General features: G+C 38.2%; 3 protein-coding genes across 3 annotated transcripts in view; 2 read left to right on the top strand and 1 right to left on the bottom strand.

Annotated features, from left to right (window-relative positions):
• Positions 1 to 3,776: 3,776 nt before the first annotated feature.
• On the top strand, positions 3,777 to 5,181 carry LOC134649243 (uncharacterized). Its single transcript, XM_063503962.1, has 3 exons — positions 3,777 to 3,971; positions 4,047 to 4,243; positions 4,801 to 5,181. Exons 1-3 carry the CDS (start codon positions 3,852 to 3,854, stop codon positions 5,117 to 5,119), a joined length of 636 nt encoding a protein of 211 aa, XP_063360032.1. The 5' UTR covers positions 3,777 to 3,851; the 3' UTR covers positions 5,120 to 5,181.
• Positions 5,182 to 5,698: 517 nt separating this feature from the next.
• Positions 5,699 to 15,446, bottom strand: LOC134648887 (ribosomal protein S6 kinase beta-1). Its single transcript, XM_063503482.1, has 10 exons — positions 15,178 to 15,446; positions 14,884 to 14,924; positions 14,510 to 14,771; positions 13,858 to 13,991; positions 12,960 to 13,151; positions 12,528 to 12,618; positions 11,796 to 12,038; positions 10,200 to 10,307; positions 8,903 to 9,081; positions 5,699 to 5,975 (listed from the first exon to the last, which is right to left on the bottom strand). Coding segments are annotated over exons 1-10 (1,356 nt in total). The 5' UTR covers positions 15,283 to 15,446; the 3' UTR covers positions 5,699 to 5,974.
• A 1,255-nt stretch (positions 15,447 to 16,701) lies between these two features.
• Positions 16,702 to 25,668, top strand: part of LOC134648889 (phosphatase and actin regulator 4) — a 95,318-nt gene continuing 86,351 nt past the window's right edge. The window contains exon 1 of the mRNA XM_063503484.1: positions 16,702 to 16,961. Coding sequence (XP_063359554.1) covers positions 16,871 to 16,961 — 91 coding nt within the window. The 5' untranslated portion in view covers positions 16,702 to 16,870. The remainder of the gene's footprint in view (positions 16,962 to 25,668) is intronic.

Here is a 25,668-nt window from a genome sequence, read left to right on the forward strand (position 1 = left end):
GGTATTAAAAAAACATTTTATATAGTTGGACAAACCAAATTGTCAGTAAATAAGAACATAAAAACTATACTCATCCTTTTATTTTGGGTGCGAAACACTAGTTATAGTGTTTCTCTCTGTCTATGTTTGAAATGACAGTCCTTAAACAAACTATAGAAATTCCGCTTAATATAATCTGTCAAGCCACTTCCGTCACTAAAAAAAAGGCGGCAAATTTAAAAAATCTATGTGCGAAGGGTTATCGTCCCATAGAAAACTTGAATTTCTCTCCTTTTTCTAATGACAAAGTTATTTGACAGGCTATACGGTGCGGTAGTGTGTTATGGCTTTTATAGTCTTGAACCATCAAACCAAAGAATACAATACTCAACCAAATTGTATACTTGGTCAACCAGATCTTGACAGTAGAAAAAGACGGCAAATTTGAAAAATGTAGGCGCGAAGGGATATCGTCCCATAGAAAATTTTAATTTCGCGCCTTTTTGTACTGACAAGGTTTGGTTGACCAGCTATATATATTTTATATCTTGTATGGTCCCTTATTCTTTCACAGGTAATCTATTTTGAAAAAATAAAGGATCATACACGATATAAAATATAGCTGGTCAACCAAATCTTGTCAGTAAAAAAAGGCGCGAAATTCAAATTTTCTATGGGACGATATCTCTTCGCGCCTACATTTTTCAAATTTGCCGCCTTTTTCTACTGTCAAGATCTGGTTGACCAAGTATATATTAAATTTAAATTTGGTTAGCGATGTGACGAGTCCACTTTTTTTCAATTCGTATAACTCGAATTGATTCGGCCGTTGATTCGATTTTAAACTCGAGTGGCCTCGACCTTCGTGTGGTTCGCGACAAGGTCACGGGCACAGTAGGCCGAGCACATGATTAGAGTGAGTCGCAACAATAGACTACCCGTCTTTTGCTAACTACGTTAATAAAAGAGGGACGGGTACTCTATCTCGCCGCGAGATACTGTCGGGCCAATCATGTGCTAGCCCGGCAGGCACAAACTCGAGTTGCGACGGCGAGTTAATCAGTTTTTGTAAAAAGAACCTTCGGGGACGCGGAATTAAGGTTTATTTTTGAATGGCCATAGTAGCTAGCAGTCAACTCGAGTTGAGACGGCGAGTCAAGCGGCAGTTGTTGTAAAATGAACCTTCGGGACACGGAATTAAGGTTTATTTTTAATGGCCATCTTAGCAGTGAGATAGCGCCGAGTTAACTCGGGTCGGCGAGTTGGCGATTTATTCGCCGAGAGCGGTTCGGATACCAAATACCGACCTATTGCCAATTATGTTTTAATGTTGACTGATTCTATGCAATGTCAGTCAGTTAGTGGTAGCAAGGCCCCAACGTGTCTGTTCTCTTTGACGGCGCAGGAAATAGTATCACTTCTCTCTCCTCCCTCTTGTGAAAATGCCACTTGTGAAAAAAGGACAACTATACTGTTGACAAGACGAACTTCAAATCCAGTTGTTGCCGTTTTGGTGGTTACAAAGCTGTGTATGTCTGCGTAAAAACGTCTATGTGTGCATTTTTTGGGGACGTAAAGAGTCGATTTTAATCATGTTATATATCGATAAACTCTACACAGCGGAACGGAAAAGCGATTAATTAAAGCTTCAATTTCTTTGTTAAAAATAAACAAAATTGGAATGCTAATGGATTATGAATATATTATAATATAATAAAATGATTCAATTATTGCGGAACACATATTTTAGTACGTATTTATGTATTGTAATTAAAAATCTGAACTTTCCCTTCGTTCCCTGCTGTGCTGTGGCGTGACGATAACCACGATAAAGAGTAAAAGCGTTTTTTGATCATTTTAGGTATCGGTAAACTTTTCAAGTAAAATTCAAATTGCAAGAAATGTCGATAGTTTATCGATATGACTTTATCGACATGGCCACAGCAAGGTGGTTACATATTGTTAATCATACATAAAAACAAAGTGGCAACGGTGACAGCTCGCTTAGGGTCCATCTTTACAAATATTATATCTATGAGTGGTAGATTCGAGTTGCACATATACTTGGTCAACCAGATCCTGACAGTAGAAAAAGGCGGCAAATTTGAAAAATGTAGGCGCGAAGGGATATCGTCCCATAGAAAATTTGAATTTCGCGCCTTTTTTTACTGACAAGATTTGGTTGACCAGCTATAGTCTTCATTCGAGTTAACTCGTCTATACGTTCATTCGAGTTATTCGAATCAGAGAACTCGACTCACCCATCGATTCTGATCTGTCAGTGTCAGGCATGAAGTTATATTTTTTAAACTGGAGCGAGTTGTCACTTTTTTTGCCATACTAATTTGGACCTTATCACCGAGACAGAAAGTTGTTCGTACCAGACTAGAGAAAACGGTCCACTTGAGATAGAAAAACCAGAGCCCTGTGTCTCACTCGCACATGTTGCCAATGTTAAAAAGATACCATTGTGGTAGAAATTATATCAATAAACTACTGAATTTAATTACCTTCTTATACAATTTTAGTGCTTTATTCAGATTAGAGTTCTGATATCTTTTAAGTAATTTGTAAATAATTATGATGCCAATATTATTAACTGATTAAACCAAGCGCATACTCAGCAAAAAAAACCTAAATTTTAGTATGGTAGAATTTGTAGTAACTTTAAATATTAATTGGTATCCCCAACTTGATGACATTTCTTCAAAACACGTGAATGCGAAATTTCTTAAAAATTGTGAAGAAATGTTGTGTTAAAGGTTGTTGGAGTGAAATAATTGCTAATTGTGGAATATTGTTTCACAAGAAAGCCACAATTATTACACTTTACTATAAAAATACAAGACAACATTGTCAAACTCATTAGGGTGACTATGATGTCGGCACGTTGTGAATCGGTCTCACAGAATTCTTATTATTAACGTAGGTAATGTAAAAGTAAGTTTAACTTAATAGGTATTATGTCTTTATTTCGGCATGTTTAATTTAAGATTTGTTATAAAATAAATTGCCAAAATTTAAAACCAAAGTGCTTAACTCCTTAAACATTACAGACTCTCACCTCACTATGTTACCGACGCCCGGTAACACGATACATACGTTTAGCGGAGGTATATTCTATTTATTTATTATATATTATTATCATTCTCAAATAAGATCACACTTTATCATTGACATGTTTATTTACATACTGCCATGACAACGTCAAATTATTTAAACATAGGTAAAGAGTCTTGAAAAGGAGTCCGCAACACAAATGTCAAATAACATTGAGTTTTTCTTTATTGATTTAAATGCCATTTAAATTATGAGTGGCCACCTTACGGGGCTTACGGTCACGTGATCGCCTTACGCTGTCTCGAGTTTATCATTTTTTCCTCACTTCAAAAAGTGCCCAGTGCCGCTAAAGAAATTTTCACTTCAAAAAGCTGAAGTGGACAAAAGGGAAGCCTACCTTTATGAACATACCATGAGTGAGTGCGAAAGAGGCCGACTACAAATGAAAAAAAAAACCTGACTACTTAAAATTTCACTTTATTTAGAAAATGACACACCCTACTGATATATTCCATGTTATGTTATCCTAATATCCCACATACAGATGTCTTATGGTCACCCTAATTAGAACGAGATGCAGGGCTCTAGTTTGACTTCTCATGTGGACACACTTTTTGGTCAATGTACTCGATCCAGTTTATTAACTCTAAATCCGTGGTGTCAGGTTATAAAATGTCAGCTGCGTCCTCTCCTCACGTGATACTTGTCATTTTCACTGATTTCCTCCCGTATTGTGTACTGCACCGCTTGCTTTATCCCGCCAATTTGTTAAAAATTAATACCTTTGTTCTGATCTGCCAAATAAAAACATTATGAATTCTCCAAGTGCGAGATCTCCGCTGAATTCTCCGAGTGCGAGATCTCCCTCATATCGGCATATTGCTTTAAAGCACAAACATTCTCCAATTGAACTCAAAGAAAAGATGAGGAAGGTGTGTATTAATTTGTTTATCGTGGTGGGAAATGTACTTTGATTCATATATGTATATAGCTGTGTTTTTTTACAGACTTATAAAGATAAAGTTCAAAATTGTCGAAATATGCTCCTGAACAGGCTCCGTGGCACTGAAACGGACTTACGGGATACATTGACTGATATCTATACAAGTATGTTCAACTTTTCTGCGGACACAACAATCACTGATGAAGAAAATGAAATTATGGAAGAGATTAGGAATGAATTGGTTCAGGAGGAATTGCAGTGGTTAGTTTTTCTACAACCTAACTATATTTTATTTCCTTTTTTATATTCTTGACTGCTCCTAATGAAAATCTGTTGTCATTTTCATACTACCCACATCTTTTTTTCTGGGTTCATGGTATGTAAAGCTTGCATATAACTAAGCCATCACCACCCAAGTGCTGGTAGGTGTTTTTAATTGTTGAACATGCATGACACATCAATGATTCCTGTTGTCATACAACATAAATTAAAATATTCAAGAAAACACCATAGATATGTAGTCAGTTAAAAAAAGATTTGTAATGGGTCACTCATGTAATTCAGGTTGAATTTTGCTTGAAATGTTTTGATCCATTATGAGGATCATTGGCGGGAGTACCACCTACAGCCTCACACCTGCTGCTATTTAGTGGTATTCCTATCAGATCTTTTATTTATAGCATTTGATTATATTTACAAAACATAATAATATGTTGTTGCGGTGGTTATAAGCTCTTCATATTTAAATTTTTATTACATCTGAGTCTCAGGAATATTCTAGTTTTCACTGAAATAATTCACTGCACAATTATTTGCAGGTGGCTTGAAGAACATGAAAAATCACAGGCTGAGAATGTGGACTGGTCTACAATAGAAGAGGAAGACAATGTGATATGTCCAGTGTGTCAAAAAGATAACTTAAAACTTGACTTTGGTACTTTGACTTGTTTGCTTTGCAAATTTAATATTCAAACGCAAAAGTCTTTAGTAGAAATTAAGAAATCCCTGAACAATTGTATTGAAGCACATAGTGTTTTATGCAATAATCAAGTTATTTTTACTACTGTTTCTGAAGTGAATGAGAGTCATATGTACCTAATTTGTGACAGCTGTATGGAAATGCGGCTAGTTGTATAAAAAGATATGGCAAAATCTTATACAAAAACTGACACACTTATTGACAAAGTGGAACAGTATTATAACATTATAGATTATTGACAAACTGTTTGATTAGCTAATTTCAAATAGTTTTATGTTATGTTCAATGAGTTACCTTTTCTTATTTAGACCACATGGTGTTGGTTATTAGGGATAATCTTCTACAAAGATATACCTCTTGTTCCAGGAGCAACAATATAAGTTAAGATTATAGTCTTGTATGTTGAACCACATGGTTACTGGTTAACTGTGATGCCTTAATTTTGGCATTTTTGGCTTGGGCAGTCAAGTTTCTTTAATATCATAAAATTATTATATGTTTCATATTGGTCTTGATATTCATTGCTTGATTTGGTAACTTTTGCATGTGACCTGCCTGTTGATTTAGCTATCTTTAAATTGTTAGAAGTGTCTTACAGGGTAGTTGCTACATTGTTATGGATTTGATTTATATTTGTGATATATCTTTAAGAGAATTGTCTTCTTAGGTATTTTCTTTTGAATTTGTTTTTTATCCTAACAGGTTTTATGATAGAATAATTCGTAATAAAATTCCAATTACAAAATAAAAAATGACCTTTATTTCAATTCATGAAGCATGGTAACAAGTTATATTGTAAATTATTATTTTTGTCATATAGTCGGATTTAGAACATTTTAATATACGTGATTATTCTACCCAAATATTAGACTAAACGGTAACTTGTATAAAATGTCCATTAATAATAGTATAAAACAGTACCATTATTTTCACCGACAGTATTACATGGGCATCTTTGTAGTTTAATTCATTATCCTTAGTATAAATGGTCAACTAATGTGAATTATTCTAGGCCTGCAAACAAAAGCCCTCGATTAGTACACGCATACATATTAAATGATATTTAATCACACATTTACCACAATAGTTATTATGCATATAATCAAGATACTGTTAAATATGAATCCTTAACATCTGCCCTCTTTTATATTTTTATAAAATTAAATAGTATAGTTTAAGGAACCAGGCCATGTGCCCTTTAATATTAAGAAAATACAAATAATATATTTAAATCTGTAAGTGTAACATGGGCGGTAATCAAGTAACCTTGCTGCCGCCGTGGTCCTGCGGAAGGACACATTTTACTTATTCCCAATTATCCTCTCGTGCTGAGCATTAGTGCTAGCATTGCGCAACGCTAGCCACTCAGTCAGAAAGCACTAATACATACTTATCGACCAATCAGCGCAGGCAGCCGATATCAGACTTGCACCAGCATACTTATTTGAAATATCAACGTGAATTGTACCTAACAAGTGCTACATTCTGGGATTCCGAAGATTCTCCTCTTGCTGGCCAATCTCATCACTTGCTGTAATTTTAAAATAAACAGTAAAGTTTTAGTGGAGAATATTTGAAACCCACTAATATAATTATGAAACACGAACCTTTGGAAGATATACGATGCATCAATATTTTCGGTGCATTTATATCAGATTAATAATGATAATGCAGGTAGGATAACTTATAACTTATCTAAATCTTAGAATAATTGTCGCGTGACGACAAACCTAAATACGCCAAACGCCAAGTAAATTTAACCCTTTGAATACCAATAATTGCCAAATGCAAATGTGTACCTCGCTAAACGCACCACAAGCGATAAAATTTAAGTTGATGGTGGTTTAATATGTCGTGGCTAGATCATAGAATTTGATCATTTCATGAAATGCCATTTTAGAATTGATCACTTCATAATAGTAGGAGATAAAAATAAAATATACGTTATAAGAAATATAATATACCCTCGTTTATTTATTTGTGATAAGAAATATATTATAGATAATATTCACATTGATTGACAATTGCAAATAGGTTGCCTAGTTAAATTTAAGAAATCGGTTAATCTAGCTAGGATCTAGCTAGGCAACCATGGACTGGACCAACTTTTTAATAAGGCAACCTATTACAGGTAGATGCATGTCCGTACGCAATTGAACTAGGCATTTTATTTGCAATGTGTCAATGTGTATATTATCTATCATTTATTTCGACACAAATAAATTAGACTATACTATGGTTAGGTTAGATTTTATGTGGCAAACCAATCATTTCATGAAACGTTTGCCACATCATAAAATTATCAATCAAAGCTGCAGACGTCGAGTTTGTATAAAAGGTTACAATCGGTAATTTTTTCGTAAACATTGCTTCCGGGTACTGCTTTTTGGCGGTCAAAGGGTTAACTAAAAGAGTTATTTGTCACGCATTGTCGCATAACATTTAAGTTCCCAGTTTGGCAGGCATTTTCATAAGATATAAGACTGACCACTGCGATGTCTGGGTCAGTATACGACGACAATACAAATTAGATGTATGTAATTACTAAACTAACAATTCAAGATAAAAAAAAATGTTTCTGACCAAATTTACATGGAGCCGGGCCTTCGACATTTGAACCGCTCGTCGTTGTAGTTGTAGTTTCACTCTTGTTGTGACTCATTATTATCATATCACCCTATGCAGCACCTTATTTCATATCACTTATTAATTCAACATTCCCTTTTTAGACAAATAAGTATACAAAAGACAACAATGACGTCGGTTTAAACTCTGAAGACCTGCCCAAGTATAAGCAAAGCAATAAAAATATATACATTTAATTATTAAACCGCAAAAAATGGTTTAAGACGTTTAAACAGGACAATCCTATTTAATTAATGTTGTACCTATATTCTTTGTAATTATGATTAGAAGGTCAGATTACTCCATTTCTATAAACATAATCTTGAATATACTTAAATTACATTTTTTTAAACAGTTTTTTTTTTCTTATTTAAAAAATAGCGACACTGTTTATTAAACAAATTATCAAAATCGGCACAACAGTCGTCCATATACGAGTTTACAAATACTTAGGTATAAAAGAAAAAATAAACACTAATATAAAGGCTCCGCGAGATCTAGAGCACAACCGAGGTTGGGTGGTTGTGAAACAGTTACAACTACTGCTGTCATTGTTAATCTATAAAAGATCTATACATATAGAAACAAAGATATTTTTTGAATAATTTTACGGTTTAGACTCACTTGTTTTAAGTCACTCGCGCGACATGTTTCGGGTCTAGGCCTAGGTATCGCGTACGCATACACCGCCGTCGTGAACGCTGCTCGCACTGTTAGTGCTTGAGAAAGGAGACCTAGGCTCTCCGAAACATGTCGCGCGAGTGACTTAAAACAAGTGAGTCTAAACCGTAAAATTATTCAATGTTAGTAGGTGTCACAACAGTTTAAATTCGAAAGATATTTTTTTTTTACCAATTATTACATTATAACTCAGGTAGAGGCGGCGGGTTTTGACGTCATAGTTTACTTTTTTTGACTTAACATTAGGCAATAATTTCCCAGTTAATTTCATAATTTTATTATGCATTTAAACTATAGCCGCGGACTGGACGCAAGCGTGGCGGCGGGCAGCACCAGCCACGTGCGTCCAGTCCGCAGCCTAATGGGTCTCGCCACAGAATAAATAATAGTACTAAGTACAGAAGACTCGCTCTCTAACAAAACGCGTCTGTTACGATCAGCACAGATATGGCCGCTAGGTGGCGACAGCGCCACGCGCGGCTTATGGCTTTCCCCAAAATTGGGGCCGAACGGATGTACTTTTAGCTACCTGTAGCAAAGCGACGAAATCGCGGAGTGAGACACGCCTGGTCTCGCTTAGGCGCTAGATCTCACACAGCCTCAAAAATTTAGCTATTTGTTTCGGGCGTACTTACTATATAGGTAGACCTTGTACGTCCATGAGGTCCTCTTGCTGGTGCTGGTGCGCGGTGGAGGCGAGCGGCACGGCGAACGCGGCGTGGTGGTGCGGGCGCGGGCGCCGCGGCGAGCGCGCCGTGATCACGCGCGGCTTGTGGATCTCGTCCATCACTGATGGCGCCACGTACGTGAAGCCCTGGGTAAATTTATTCTATTAATATTAATTTATTTATTTATTGACCGACCGGTCTGGCCTAGTGAGTAGTGACCCTGCCTGTGAAGCCGCGGTCCTGGGTTCGAATCCCGGTAAGGGCATTTATTTGTGTGATTAGCACAGATATTTGTTCCCGAGTCTTGGGTGTTTTCTATGTATTTAAGTATTTGTATATTATATATATCGTTGTCTGAGTACCCACAACACAAGCTTTCTTGAGCTTACCGTGGGGCTTAGTCAATTTGTGTAAAAAAATGTCCTATAATATTTATGAATTTATGTATACATTCATGTGTTCCGACCTCACTTAGTTTCAAGCTGCAGGAGTTTCCAGAGAGGAACAGGTTAAGGTTCATTGATTTAAGTTTGTCTAATTTCTGCTGTCGAGATTTATTTCCTTTGAGACAATCAAAGATTCATTGATTGTGTTAGGCTAAGCGCGCACTACGATTTTGATTTTTGCGACACAATTTTGGAATCGCGCTGTAATACTTTTTTTTGTCGTATACCCTCTAGCCGCCCAGAGACCTATAAAAAGGTCAACTGTTCCATTCTAATTTGAACTTTGTGTTGACCAAATAAAATTTCATTTTGCTTGGCAAAGTTTGACGTATGGGCGGCTAGAGGATATGCACGCACTGACATATAAACACATACGTTGCATTTCTGAGACAAAATTATCGCACGACAAAAAATCGTACTGCGCGCTTCGCTTAAGATGTGTACTAAAGACTACGACGATCTACGTATGATATGTAATTCAGTTACCACCAAACATGGCGCCGTATTGCTGTCTTCGAAGCACGAATTTGTCTTAAACTTTTATCTAATACAAATAAATAGATCAATAAATCTTTGATACAATGGAATTAATGATCTAATCCAAATTAAAAGAAATTAAGCCCCGTCTCCATATCGCGCGGCAAACCATCGAACATTGGCTCGCGCGGCAGCCGCGCGCAATGGATACCGGGCTGCCGCGCGAGCCAACTCGATGCGCCCGGTATCCATTGCGCGCGGCTGCCGCGCGAGCCAATGTTCGATGGTTTGCCGCGCGATATGGAGACGGGGCTTTACATAACTCGAAATAAAACACTAACCTGGAACATGAGGTTGGCACTTGCGCTAAGTGTCGACTCATCTGGCGAATCGATAGGCGTCTGCAGTGTGAAACGGGTGTCGAATTGGGAAACGTCGTCTTCACCAGTCTGAAAGAAAAAAAAATTCTATGAGCTATATATCAAATCAAATATCATTTATTGTCAGGCAACTAAGGCTCATAGATACCATATACCTTACAACTAACATACATACAATAATAAAAATCTTAGAAGGTAAATATTATTTCGGCGACACGGTGGTTTTCTGTTGTGCCGCATGTTCCGGTGTAGGATTTCCAAAACTAATTTAGCTATGTATTGTAACTTGTAAAACCTAACTGGCCATCGATAAACCTGTCTTTGGGATAAGTTTTAAGAATAGGTACAGCCGAACCTCGACTATCCGAACCCGATCCGAACTAACTGGAACCGGGACTAGTTCGCATAATCAAAATGTAGTTTTTTTTGGACGAGATCAAACATACATAACAACGACTTTTCTTTTTGTTCATAAAAACAGTATGATACTGTACATACTCTACATTAAAAGTTTACGTACATAATTAACGTTGAAAGATAAAATGATTAAGGGTTCGGATAAAACTAAGTTAGCGTTCGGATAATCGAGTTACGGATACTCGAGGCTCCACTGTTACCAATGTAGTCAGTTTACCGTGTAGACGATACATGGCAGTAGGTATACATGCAATCCAGTACTACCGTTCTCGATTGATTGTATTAAGGTTCCATAACTGGCGTTAAACAATTGAATATTTATCGCTACTAATCGGCAATCTCGTTCCACTTTCTTGGTAGTGTAGTTGCGTTTAAGGAATAGGTATAGGTCAATGTCAATTAAGGTTCATTATGAATTTTAAACTCTTAAATGCACCTGAAATTATTTTGGTCATATCGATTATCGATCTATTCAACTCAACTAGGCTGCACAGGAAAACGAAAAGAGATCACTATTCACTAATATCGTCCATAGCAATAAATTACGCCTCGCTATAATTATTTGAACGATTTGAAGACTCAGATCTTTGATTGAGATAATAGAAGCACTTACTAACATCAAAACTTAACGCGTCCATTGCGGGAGAGGGCAAGGGACCCCATGCAAAGTATGGTTAGTTACGAGTTACACTAATTGCCGCAGCGGTAGGTTTATAATTTGTCAGTTTACAGTGTGGACGATTTACTTGTCTGAGGATGGCGTAGCCAGGCGCCGAGATGTATTTACTCGCAATGAATCAAGGTAGGCCGCAGTAACAGTTAGAAAGAAGAAAAAATCTGCACGGCTATATACGCAGGCAGCCTAATGGGTCAATTATAGCCAAAAATCGTACAACTGTCGTACAAGGCTCTGCGAATCCAATATAATAACGGGTTTACAGCGTTGTTAAGACTGCATCGCTTTTGCAGTGCGTCTACGATGTTAGCTGAAGCTCGCGAACTGATAGTTTACAAGCTAAAAAGAAGGTAGCGTCACTATTAATTAATATTGCGTTTAATCAAACTTATCAAACGGGTTGGATTAACCAGCTAGAGCCAAGGAAGCCTGCAGTAATAGTAATAAGAAGATAAAATACCCACCAGCCTAGGTTTAATAGGAGGTTCCAGTCTGCGAGAGACCACATCCTCCCAATTGACATGTTTGAAGAAGGCGTGCCCGCGTACGGCCTGAGCGCCCGCGGCGCCGAGGCGTTGGGTCTCTGATCGCTTCATGAGGCGGCGGATCAGCTCGCGAGCGTCTTGCGTGAGGTAAGCTGGCAGCATTAGTTTACCCTTTAAAATTTTCTCTATAGTCTTTGTACGATTGTCGCCGGTGAATGGAGGCTGAAAGCAGACAATTTTCTTTTAACATCATATTTATTTTACAATAGTAAGCGCTGGTGGCCTAGCGGTAAGAGCGTGCGACTTGCAATCCGGAGGTCGCGGGTTCGAACCCCGGCTCGTACCAATGAGTTTTTCGGAACTTATGTACGAAATATCATTTGATATTTACCAGTCGCTTTTCGGTGAAGGAAAACATCGTGAGGAAACCGGACTAATCCCAATACGGGCCTAGTTTACCCTCTGGGTTGGAAGGTCAGATTGAAGTCGCTTTCGTAAAAACTAGTGCCCACGCCAATTACTGGGATTAGTTGCCAAGCGGACCCCAGGCTCCCATGAGCCGTGGCAAAATGCCGGGACAACGCGAGGAAGATGATTTATTTTACAATAGTAGCCTGCAGCATTATCTCTAGGAAATTCAGCTGAATGAACGCTTAAAGTGGACCCGTCCATACCGGCGAAGCGTTTCTACACGATAAGATATTCTCTTACCTGTCCAATGAGCATGTCATACATCAGTGCTCCCAGACTCCACCAGTCTACGGCTTTGCCATGACCACTCCGTGTCAGAATCTCTGGTGCCCTACAAATAATAAGAGAAGAAAGTGAAACATGGTACAAAATGGAGGAAAGGAGAAAAAAAATACAATCTAATTTCTTATTTAGGATGCCTTGCCATTAAAGAATAAAAAAATCTATATTTTGCTAAATAGAATAGCTAATATGTAGCTATAAATGTTGATTGAATAAACTATTATGGATTAGTTAGATAATACTTATCTACAAATCAGTTCTTAATTATGATAGTTTATTTCTAATGTTGATATTTAAACTAGGCAATATTATGCATATGATAAATATAAGGTCTAATAATCCAAAACTATAGCTAGAAAAATATCAATTATTTATAAAGCAAATACTTACATATATTCAATGGTACCACAGAACGTGTGTGTGACAATACCCTCCTGAATATGTTCTTTACATAATCCGAAATCCGTAAGTTTTACATGGCCTTGGGCGTCCAATAGGACATTTTCTGGTTTCAAATCACGATATATTATGCCTAAACTATGTAAATGTTCCAGTGCCAATATAATTTCTGATAAATAAAAGCTGAAAACATACGATTTTGTTATTATTTCAATTCAAAACTGCAAAATAGGGCAAAAATTTCTTAAGAAAATATTGAGGTTTCTAATTCATTTTGTTATTGTGTAAAATTACTGTAGGGTCGAACAGTGCCTCTCTTGTGTTGAAATTAGGTTGAGTGAGCCATTGTACCTGGCTTTTTTCTACCAAACGACTTTTTCTACGAAGAAGATCATGAATGGAATAGTTTCCCAAGGATCACATTTGATATGAAAAAGGTGTGAACTGAGCATGTGTGAAGAACTTCCACTCAACGGGCAAGGAATGTAATATTGAGCCAGGCTCACAACAGGTTGTAAAACATGTGGTTAAGTACAGGTCGATTCACAAGAGCTGGCACAAATGGAGTGAATGAAAATATCTAAAATTAACCAATGAAATGGTGGCTCTGACTATAAACCAATACAGTTGAGTATCATTCATACCATAAAAGCTTCTTTCATTCCACTCCTGCCAACTTTTGTGAATCAACCTGTTCACATGTTTATAGAACCTTGCACCAAATGTTAATTAATGCAATGAAGTATGAGTCCTGAAGTTAGCCATGACAAAAATATGAAACATCAATGACAAGCTATCCGATATTAGCATGTTTCTTTTCTTTAGTGTGCAAGTTTATAATTTAGTGTGCAAACAATACACCTCATAAAATAAGTTGAGGTATACTAACCAAGCTGTGTCCTCTAGGAAAATACCTTCTCTCTCAAGATGCATAAATAGCTCGCCACCACTTAAGTATTCTAAAATTAAGTATAGTTTACCACCTGTTTGGAAAGCATATACTAATTCCACTATAAATGGGTGCTGAAATAAAAAAAAACATGTTTTATATTTGGGGGTATCTAAAAACAATATTATTTTTGATATATGAATAATTTTCTATGGTCTCAGATTGAGTATCAATGTACAATCTATGCCTTGCACAAGATATTCAGCGTTGCAGAACAATGAGGAAATGCCACCAGCATCCATGGTACAATGCCTCGAGCGCCTTTTTTAGATTTAACGTAATTATTAATTTAGTTTAGGATTTGTACATTTACTGTAATATCTATGTATATAAAACAATCTATTACATGTATTTTCTATAACATATGTTTTTGACACTAAAATGACTTATATTTTCAAAAAGAATAGGTATGTACAACAGGTGTATATCAACCATATTAAATTACCATTATTTTGTTGACTTAAACTACCACATGGTAATTTTTATTGATATGATAATAACATTTCAAATATTACTACTTCTGGGCACTACATAACAATTAAGAAATACCCACCTTTTAGTTATTAATTTAAAACTGAATTTATATAAATACCTTTACAGCTTCCAAAATATTTCTCTCAGCTTTTGTGTGTGCTGTGTCTTTTTGATTTCGAACTATGGAAGCTTTTTTGAGCACTTTCATAGCAAAATGTGCACCTGCATCAGTTCCTGTTATTTTTCGCACTTGGAATACTTTGCCATATCCACCCTTTCCCAAAACTTTGCGCAGTTCGAAATCTTGAGGACCGAGGCGTTTGCATTGTCCTGGGTTAACATTGTCTTCAGATAGTTGAATTGTCTCAGAGCCTTCTTGTCTGCAAAGTTCAACCATTTACTTATTACCACAATTTAATGGCGTAATTAGGTACCTAATTGTTTTATGATGTACTATCAAATAACAAAGCATTTTAATTTGACTTTACTTACTCAACAATGCTATTCACGTGTAATTCGGGCTCGTAATCAACCTGCATTCAAAACAAGGAGAGTTAATAGTTGCATGATCAATCACAAATCAGTCTTAATGTTTGTAAGTGATAAAATTACAAATAAGGATAAATAAACATAAATGTAGACCAATACCCTGTATTTCATTCATAAAAGTGCTTCTTTTGAACTACGACGAAATTTATCCTTGAGTTGTAATTGAGAATTTACTTGGTCATGTTTTTAGGTTAGCATCACAAGGACTTTGTTGATTAATACAATTTGCATAAATACCTCATCGACATCAATAATATCGTCCTCGTCTGAATCTCCAACGTTTACAGTATCAGGATCCACATCTAAATCCAAATCAAAAACACCTGCCATATATGATGACATTCTATAATATCACATCAGCAAAATGCTCCCTTTTGAAATAATACCAGAAAATGGATTCCGTGTTGACAATAGTCTAACAATATTTAATAAAACGTGATTTAAGCAGTTAATTAAATTTTAATTCAAGTTTACAATGCAAAAGTATTACAACTTCTGTCACGCAAATGTGACTATTATAATATGAGTGAGAGTGAGAGAGAACCGAATCGAAAAGTGTGAAATGGACGAAATTGAATGAATGAAATTGCTGAAGTCACACACACGAGTCAATGACCATTCGATGAGTTCTGGCCCCTAGTTCACCACGACGACAGGTGCGACAATTGGACAAATGTCACTGTTGCTGACGTCACAGGCATCCATGGGCTACGGTTACCACTTACCATCGGGCGGGCCGTATTCCTGTTTGCCACCATCATTGTATTATTAAAAAAAACTTTATTATATCGGCAAAAAACAGTTATTTCTCTTTCGAAGTTTATGAACAATTGTCACACGATTTAATAGAACTTTCGGTAATTCTTGACAGGAAATGAGTTCAGTGTCGGAATTTCGTGACAATTGTCGTGTTTCTTGTGACAATACAGCTTCGCAAAATAAGTTATTGGCGATATAATGGAGTTTTTTTTTAAATTAATATGTTGGTGACAAACAAGTACACCGCCCGTCTGATGGTAAGCGTTTACCGTAGTCTATGGAGGCCTGTGACGTTAGTAACAGTGACGTCGACAATTGTCACATCTGTCACCGTGGTGAAATAGGGGCCTGGTTGAGACTTGAGAACTTTCTTTTGAGTAGATGGCGCTACCATAATAGTCAAAACACACTACCGCACCGCACCAAGGTCACGATGCGCCGCACCCATAAGTGAAAGCGAGAACGAGATATTTCTTTCTCACGGTCGCGGTGCAGTACGATGGTGTGTTATGGCTATAAATATGGGCATTTTCATTTTAACTTGTAGCGAGATTTGAGTCGTGTTTCAGAAACGTACCACAAACTACTAAAAGTGATAACATACTATCGCATGCACCGCGATCTTGGTGCGTTTCACCCATAAGCGAGAAAGAGATATCTGTATCTCGCTCTCACTTATGGGTGTGGCGCACCGTGACCTTGGTGCGGTACGGTAGTGTGTTATAGCGTTTATACATTTCTTTATCTATTTCCGGTTGCCTTTTCCATTCGCTTTATACTCTGTGGTACCCTTTCAAAACATAGTACTATAGTACTTGCGAAAATTCTTTTATGTTCCGGGGTATTTAAATAATATATTTACGAAACTTTTAGGCGATACTTTGAAAATTAATTACAGATTTTTGGTATAGTTCCATGAATTAATTATTGATTATGAAAAATCTTATAAAAAATATATTTTTGTTGTACTTGGAATTTGAACGTACTTTAAATACGATTGTTGAACGTTAAGTGAGGGTGTAAACATGTATTTAATGTGTTTTTATTATTTTGATTGAATAGGTTTTCATATATTTCGTACATTTGATTTAACTTTGAACAAATGTGTGTAAAATGTACTTATGCAATTCAACTTCCAACCAATATTTAGTTATTAAAGTGAAACCTTTCAATGGCTAGTGACAGCGACAAAAGTTCGAATAATCTTGAATTGGATGGATATTTGAAAAACAACAAGAAACAAGGGAGTGGTGGAAATATTGGTAAGCTTTATTTTGCCCTTCGTGTGATTTATTTCATTATTGAAAGGATAATTGTTTTCCTAACCTAATTTTCCCAGTTAGATTAAGTCATCAATGGCTATTTCTTCCACCTACATGCTTCATATAATTTGGTCTGATCGGATTCGTAAATAATGTAAGATTGCTGCATCATTTCTTAAGTGGATATCAACATATTAATAGTGTTATTCACTTACTCAGTGAGTCATTGTCATTACAATACCTACACAACTTAAAAACAAATTCAAAATTAATTAGATGATATTGTATAAAATAGATCCCATTATTATCTTTCTCTTGTTTTTTTATGCCTGCTTATATTTATTTTATTTTTCTGTAACCATATATTGCCAACAAGACAAAAGCGCTGGTGGCCTAGTGGTAAGAGAGTGTGAATTTCATACAGGAGGAAGCGGGTTCAAACCCCGGCTCGTACCAATGAGTTATTTAACTTATGTATGAAATATCATTTTATATTTACCAGTTGCTTTTTGGTGAGGGAAGATATCATGAGGTAACTGGACTAATCCCAATAAGGCCTAGTTTACCCTCTGGGTTGGAAGGTCACATGCCAGTTAGTTGCCAAGCAGACCCCAGGCAGACAAAATGCCGGAATATCGCCGGATTCTAACAATCATCATGTTGGTCTGGCCACCAAATAATACTACTCAAATAACAAACTGTAGGTATTTGTATTTATCAATATTTGTATGTACTCTATGTACACTTTCAGTTAGTTGTGGTTTGTTTGGTGTATGAGAACCTCCTAGGTAGCGGTGTTGTATGAAATATCTAATTCTTCCATACAAAACTAGTACTGGAAGTATGCCCTACTTTGGTGACTAGACCCCTAACCTAGACCAAAGAGAATTTGAAATAGAGGCGGATTATCAAAGTAAATTATGTAGCCACAGTAAATTAACTGCCATCTTTCGACAGAAGATTAAAACTGTTAGAACGCCATTTACTGTGGGATACATAATTTACCTCTCTATTTCAAATTCTCTTTGTCTAGACAAATAACCCAACCAAATTACGTAGGTTGGTTTTGGTATGTTGTCAGGAATGTAAAACGTGTTTCTATTTTTGTCGTATCGCGTATGTTCTGTCCCTTACGGACGCACGCGTATAGCACATCTATAGGATCCTACCATCTATGTATGGTCGGTGCTCCAACTTAGTACCCAAGTTGCCATTCTAATTGTATAGAAAAGTACTAGGTCTATGGTTCAAAACACAGACAAGACATCCTCTAGCATAGTAACGCTACCCCCTCTGCCACAAATATACGGTAGTTTTACACTATCTTCGAGTCAAAGTGTCTTTGTGTGACGTCCGTGTCTTTGAATGGACCAATCACGGCACGGGACTCGCTCACCTCGTCCTTCGCACCCCAGTATTTTTGGCAGCATCGGTTTCATGAAATAATTGCTCTAAACTCCGTCTAGAGGATTCCTAGTCTATGGGTCAAAATATCTCTTTCTAGCTCTAACTTATAGCTGCATCCTTAACGCACGTACGGCGACAACCTTATAAGCGTTTACATTCTCGCGCGAGCCACGAGCCGAGCCGCGAGCCGCGCCACGAGACGCGAGTGTAACACTCGGTTTAGACTCTCGCGCGAGCCACGAGACGAGCCGCGAGCCGCGCCACGAGACGCGAGTCCACCGTTTACACTCGCGTTCGGCTTGTCATTGGGTGATAAACCTTATGCCGTGCCGTTAGTGTTTAAATTATATTAGCTCGACGAGCTTGCGAGCCACGAGACGAGCCGCGAGCCCACCGCTTACACTCTCGTCTCGTGGCTCGGCTCGCGGCTCGTCTCGTGGCTCGCGCGAGTGTCTAAATCGACTATTATACGCAGATTAGACTCTCGCGCGAGCCACGAGACGAGCCGCGCCACGAGACGCGAGTCCACCGCTTACACTCGCGTTCGGCTTGTCATTCGGTTATAAACCTTATGCCGTGCCGTTAGTGTTTAAATTATATTAGCTCGACGAGCTTGCGAGCCACGAGACGAGCCGCGAGCCCACCGCTTACACTCGTGGCGCGGCTCGTCTCGTGGCTCGCGCGAGAGTCTAATCCGCCTATAAGCGGTGGGCTCGTGGCTCGTCTTGCGGCTCGGCTCGCGCTCGCCTGGCTCGCGTGGAGGAGCGGTTTTTTGGGCACGAGCCAAAGGGGCTCGCGCGGAACGCGCGCTTGCGTTCACACTCGCGTTCGGCTTGTCATTCGGTTATAAACCTTATGCCGTGCTGTTAGTGTTTAAAATATATTAGCTCGACGAGCTTACGAGCCACAAGCCGAGCCACGAGGTGAGAGTGTAATCATTAGCTCGACGGGCTTACGCGCTCGAGGCGAGCCACTAGACGCGCCGCGAACCGCGAGTCTAAACTGGCTATTACACACTATCGATATGTGCGCTGCACTGCACCAAGGTCGCGGTGTGGTGCGGTAGTCTGTTACGTAATTAAATCGAACATCATTTCCGAACGTACACCTTCACGCGAGAACTTTGACAGATGTCAGTTCATGACTTGTTATATTTTTGTTCTGTATGTCTAGATCTAGAAACAACTCAAACAACACACAAGCACAAGCTGTAAATTTCTGTACCGGGAGAATAATTTTATTATGAGCTAACTGCACATTTCTGAAAATGAATTGCACTTTAGAAGAAAGCACAACAGAAAGGATATCGCCTCTGCTGAAGAAAATAATAAGCAGAATACAGTCTCAAAACAATGCGCATGAATCCACACAAAAAGATGTGTGTATCAGGATGGCGGGTGTACATCAACAAATGGAGCTGCGGTATACGTCAGGAGTTAGTACTAGCAATGTGCCAAATGTGCGCCAAAATTGGAGCAATGTGCTCTTTAAACTCCAGAGATATTTAAGAAATAGATGACGCCCGCCATCCTGACGTCAGGTTGGCGGGTGCATTTCCAGATCCAGCCAACGGCTGCCTACTCAAGGGTGAAAGTACTGCCTAAGGTTAGTGCTCGCAATGTGCTTCCACGTGTATGAAGCACAATCAAATTCAGAGAGCGGTTAAAGAGAAATATGGAATTGAATAAAAATATATATAGACGCCTGCTCATTTTAAATAGCAATATTACATCTTCATTGCAGGCAGTTCATCAGGCGCACACAAAACATGCAGGCGCTTTACACAAAAAGTTTTTTATTTTATTTTTCCAATAGACGTGTTACTTATTGAACTTGTGAGAAACACGCAAAAAACTCGTTTAGGTACCGTAAAAACGAACACTCGGTAAAATATTTATATTACTCTACGACCAACTATTACGTACACACTACACACATTAAGTGTTACTATTGCTTGAAGCTACAACATTTTCTACAAATGCGTCTACGTTAACCCATTCCAAGCCAGCGACTCTGCGTATGTGGGTATTAGTCGAGTGTGCTCAGAGCATAAAAAGGTCAATAGCGCTGGAGGTACACCGCGAAAATCAGTAAAATCCTGCAAATGGTGTTAAAGGTATGAAAATCGGTACGATTGATCTTTAGGACATTTGAAACAATTTGACCCGAAGCACCAACAAATAAAAAAAACGAGAGGAGTTATGACGTCATCTTTTTTTGTATGGAATTTAAAAAAAAATTGTTCAGAAACCTTTCGTGTGTGGTATTAACCCTAAACTTGGCAGGATTTTTTTTACTCGAATTTAGTGTTTTTATCCTAATAAAGGGATATTAAGGGTTGGTATAAAGGGTACAAAAAAAATAAAAAAAAAATCTTAGTCTTTTAGTTTTTTATTTATACAACGTATCTTTAAATGCACTCTGCCAAGTATGCACAAATTAACATTTAATGAGGTATGTATCCTAGGAGAGATGTCGTAGTCAGATCGTATAATCCGCCGTATTACATTACGGCTAGCCGTTTTACAAAACAGGGGCGTTTTGAAATGCGGCGGTTCGACGATTAGCCGGATTGTCATTGCGATACGTTCTTCAATAAGGCGGCCTACGTTTAGCCGCATCGTATCTACTATTTAGATTGTAGAGTGACCAGTTCTTTCGGTCGCCTACGTAACCGGAGTTTGACAATGTTTGCAATTTAATTTATTTTTACCATGGTCCCACCGCACTACATGTGTTTCTTTTCCAAAACATTTCCTCCACAACTTAAATAGACGGAGCCCCGCAAGCGGGGCTCCTATTTCTGGGCGGTTTGCCCTTCGGGCATCTGAAGCTACCTAACGAACCTAACCTACTTACCTACCTACGCTTTTTCCCCAAAGTGTAATGTTTTCACGGACGTCTCACTAAATCAATAGGTAGGTAGGTTAGGTTCGTTAGGTAGCTTCATCTGAAGCCCGAAGGGCAAACCGCTCAGAAATAGGAGCCCCGCTTCGGGGCTCCATCTAGTTAAGTTGCGAAGGAAATGTTTTTTGAAAAGAAACAGTCCGACGAACTCCAGATTTGATGGACACCCCAGCGTTTTTCATAGTTTGTTGTTGTTATGTCAGGCAGCTCCACGAGTGTTAAAAATAGGAACTAAAAACTGTCAAAGCGGCGGCTAATGACTCGCTGTATTACATTACGGCTAGCTAAGAACTTATGGAGTATGGCGCCGAATACATTCCGGCGGATTTTCATTCAGCCGCATTCAATCCGGCTAATCGTCGAACCGCCGCATTTCAAAACGCCCCTGTTTTGTAAAACGGCTAGCCGTAATGTAATACGGCGGATTATACGATCTGACTACGACATCTCTCCTAGGATACATACCTCATTAAATGTTAATTTGTGCATACTTGGCAGAGTGCATTTAAAGATACGTTGTATAAATAAAAAATTATACAATCCGACTGCGACAGAGACACTGCCAGGTTCACTGTAAGGTGAGTTATGTATCTTTAAAGATTCATTGCCAGGTTGAGGTTGCAGAATATTTACTGTCTTACTAAGAAATTAGTAGGATTTTAGGACAAATTACGATATTCTATTTATTAAAACTATTTAACTATATTACTCAAGTGCCACAGATATTACAGATAAGGCTACATCAACAAAATAGAGCTCGCAATCTGGTTGCTCTTGTTCCTCACCCCGGGGTCAGATCAGAAATAGACAGCAGCAGTTGCCTTCATCTTTACCATCTTCTCTAGAGAACCTAGACTTGTTATCAGACAGCGATCATGAAACAACAGATAGCGACCCCAGCCCAGCGACCACTGCTATCTATGACCAGCATGCCACCATCACCTTCGCCAAATCAGGTAACATTGCTAGTACATCTTCAGAGTGAGTCTTCTACTACAAGACAAACAGTAAGCCTGTCTGAAGTAGTCTGAACAAGCAAATGCGAATGCCACAACACCATCCCATAATCCTATACCATCGCCATTTTCAGGTTTATCATTCAGCTTCAGTGCTCCTTCCCCTGCAACAGCTACTTTTTATTTGGCTTATTTTTTACATATTTTCTGTGACTACAGTAGTCAGGTCAGTAACTGACCTTTCGAAAACTTCTGCTCAATTTTGACTGGCGCAATTCCGGTAAATCGCTACATTTCCAATACAGTGTGAGAGGTTTTGATTGGACTGGCTTCTTTTTAGTCACAATTATAGTTTTAGTTTTTTTGATTGAGTAGCTACTGCAAGTAAAGGAACACTGAATCTGTAGAGTAGGATGAAGGATGATAAACCTGAAAATGGCGATGGTGTAGGATATAGGATTATGGGATGATGTTGGAGCATTTGCTTGTTCAGAGTAGACGTGTGCGCCGATTAAAAAATGATCGGCGGCGGCGTTTGCCAAAAAATCGGCGGCGGCGGCGTGTTTTCGGCGTAAAATCGGCGTGACCTTGACTTTCAGGTTTCTTAAGAAAAATCATTAATTAGTGTTTTTTCTTGAAAATTTGATTAATCTAGGTTGCTGGTCAGTGAACTACGTATAGTTTTGAATACGCTGTGAGTAAAATAGGGTTTGTAAATGAATATAGGATAGGTATAATAGCTTGATATCCCTAGGGACAGTTACTAGTAACTGGATCCGATCGGTAACTCTCCATTTTCTCACGATTTCCATGGCTTATCCTATTAAAAATGACGTACTTTAATAAAATAAAACTCCAAATATCCTTGAAATTTGCTAGACAAAGTGGACTGCTATGGCTTCATTCTAAGGGTTTTCTAGTCGTACAAGCGCCAGGCTTATTGAGACGTATCTTCTTTCTCGTTTTCTCATTGCTGAGGATCGCGACCACATGTGATTTGTCTTCATTTTGTGATGTCACTCATAAGCCGTATAGACCGCACGGTGCAGACTGCCGCAAGCCAACTTCTTCATAGCGTTAGGCCATCTCACACATGCTCCAACTCTAGCACTAGCAAATATTCATTCGGCCTAAATTCATGTGCTTTCTCCACATCATGCATTGGATAATATGTCTGAAGAATCTATAGGCTCACCCATGGCATGTTGTGAAGAGCTGAGTGGCGATATTGAGCTCTCTGAGAATGGATGGGTTTGTTCTTCTACCTGTCCAAGGTATAAGCAGCAGTCGTCGTTAACACCACATGTCAAAAGCGCCAACCTTTGCCACTTCACCCTTTTTGAGGCTCCACGTTTCACTTTACCACGCTCCACGTTGCCCGTCGAATACCTCTGTTCTTCCAGATCTTGTCGAGGTTAGCCATAGCACTGATAGCCATGCCAGCTCTGTGGCGTATCTCGGCGGTGCAACCACCGGCACTCCAGTGCATCAACCCAAGATATGCAAACTAGCTCGCTTTTTCGTATAATCGCTGAGTGCGTCGGTAACTGGGAGTATGTTTGTGTGCCTGTTTACTACCATTACTTTGGTTTTGGACTGGTTGATCTTAAGACCTCTCTAGAACTTTCATCTTCAATTTTCTTTAGAAGAGCCGCCATTTCGACGTATTTCTTGTTGTTATTCCCGTCAGGCAGGCGACAATAGTAGCACAGTTTGTTACACGAACTTTTGTACTTCGACATTTTTGGTACATGAATTTTTTAGGAAAGTCAGGGTCTCGAGAATTTTCGCACATCAATGTTCTTAGATATATGCTGGACTCAACTACTTGAGCCCTGTGTTTTAGTGGTCTAGTTAACTGTAAGTCTTTTCATGACGAAGCATTCTGCCTTCGTATGTGAGGCAATGTGAATTCACAATAACATTGCAAAATCCTACTTCATATTATCGCTTCCTTATCTTTCTTGACGGTGAATACTTAGGATTACTCAGTTACTTTAATTGGTGTGTAAACTGTCAAATAGTTTGTGCAACTGGCTATTCTGTTTCATTTAGTTAATAATTGATGTATATTTGACAACTGTAACATATATAATACAAAAAAATCCATTTTGTAATCCAAATACCAACTTGGAATAGCTAATTAACAACACTCAAGGTCACGCCGATTTCACGCCGATCATTTATCGGCGGCGGCGGCGTGGCAAAAAAACCCGGCGGCGGCGGCGCGCCGGCGCGGCGCACACGTCTAGTTCAGAGCGGCTTATTGTTTGTCTCGTAGTTGGAGACTCACTCTGAATGTACTAGCAATGTTATCTGATTTGGCGATGGTGGTGGTGGCATGCTGGTCATGGCTAGCAGTGGTCGCTGGGCTGAGGTCGATATCTGTTGTTTCATGATCGCTGTTTGATAACAGGTGTAGGTGCTCTAGAGAAGATGGTAAAGATGAAGGCAACTGCTGCTGTTTATTTCTGATCTGACCCAGGGGTGAGGAACAAGAGCAACCAGATTGCGAGCTCTATTTTGTTGATGTAGCCTCATCTGTAATATTTGTGGCACTTGAGTAATATAGTTAAATACTTTTAATAAATAGAATATCGTAATTTGTCCTAAAATCCTAATAATTTCTTAGTAAGACAGTAAATATTCTGCAACCTCAACCTGGCAGTGTTCCTTTAAAGATACATTTAAAAAAGCATGTTGTTAGTAGAGAAGCTGGCGGTGTGCATTTGTAGATACATGCAATAAAACGAGTTCATGCTATCTATAACAATAATGCAATGACTAATAAAAATACGTAATTGTATAGAATATATATTCCGTTTTTATGTAACAATCATAAATAGACCGAAATCTAAAAGGAAAACACTAAAAAGTACCACTTTTCCCATACGATGCGTAGACGCAGCTTTGCGGCCTGCCATTTTGAGTGCTACACTCAAAATCAGTGATGCACGCGACATAAAACATTTTTTTACCAATTAAGTATATTATTAAAAATAAAAAATAAAAAAATTAAGTCGAAAAATATGCGTCAAAAAATAGTATGAAGCTGTTAACTTTTTGCGTAGATTTTTAAAAAGTGTATCGTGCATACGAATGCACAGTGTCAAGTTTAGGGTACGAAAGGGCTTCCTGAGCCAATTCTAAAAATATATCACATCATTACATTTCAGTAATTTTTATTTAATTATAATAAAAATAATTTTCAAAACATACCAAGTTTGGGCTTCTCCAGATACAATACCGTTAACAATAACCGTTCCATATTTTTTGTAAAATATACCTCAAATTATAGCTAATAGCTAAGATATATTTTTAGAATTGGCTCAGAAAGCCCTTTCGTTTAATACCACACACGATAGGTTTCTAAACATTTTTTTTAAATTCCATACAAAAATCGTACCGTTTTTCATACCTTTAACACCATTTGCAGC

The sequence above is a fragment of the Cydia amplana genome, chromosome 6 (genome assembly GCF_948474715.1).
Source record: "Cydia amplana chromosome 6, ilCydAmpl1.1, whole genome shotgun sequence".
NCBI classification, from domain to species: domain Eukaryota; kingdom Metazoa; phylum Arthropoda; class Insecta; order Lepidoptera; family Tortricidae; genus Cydia; species Cydia amplana.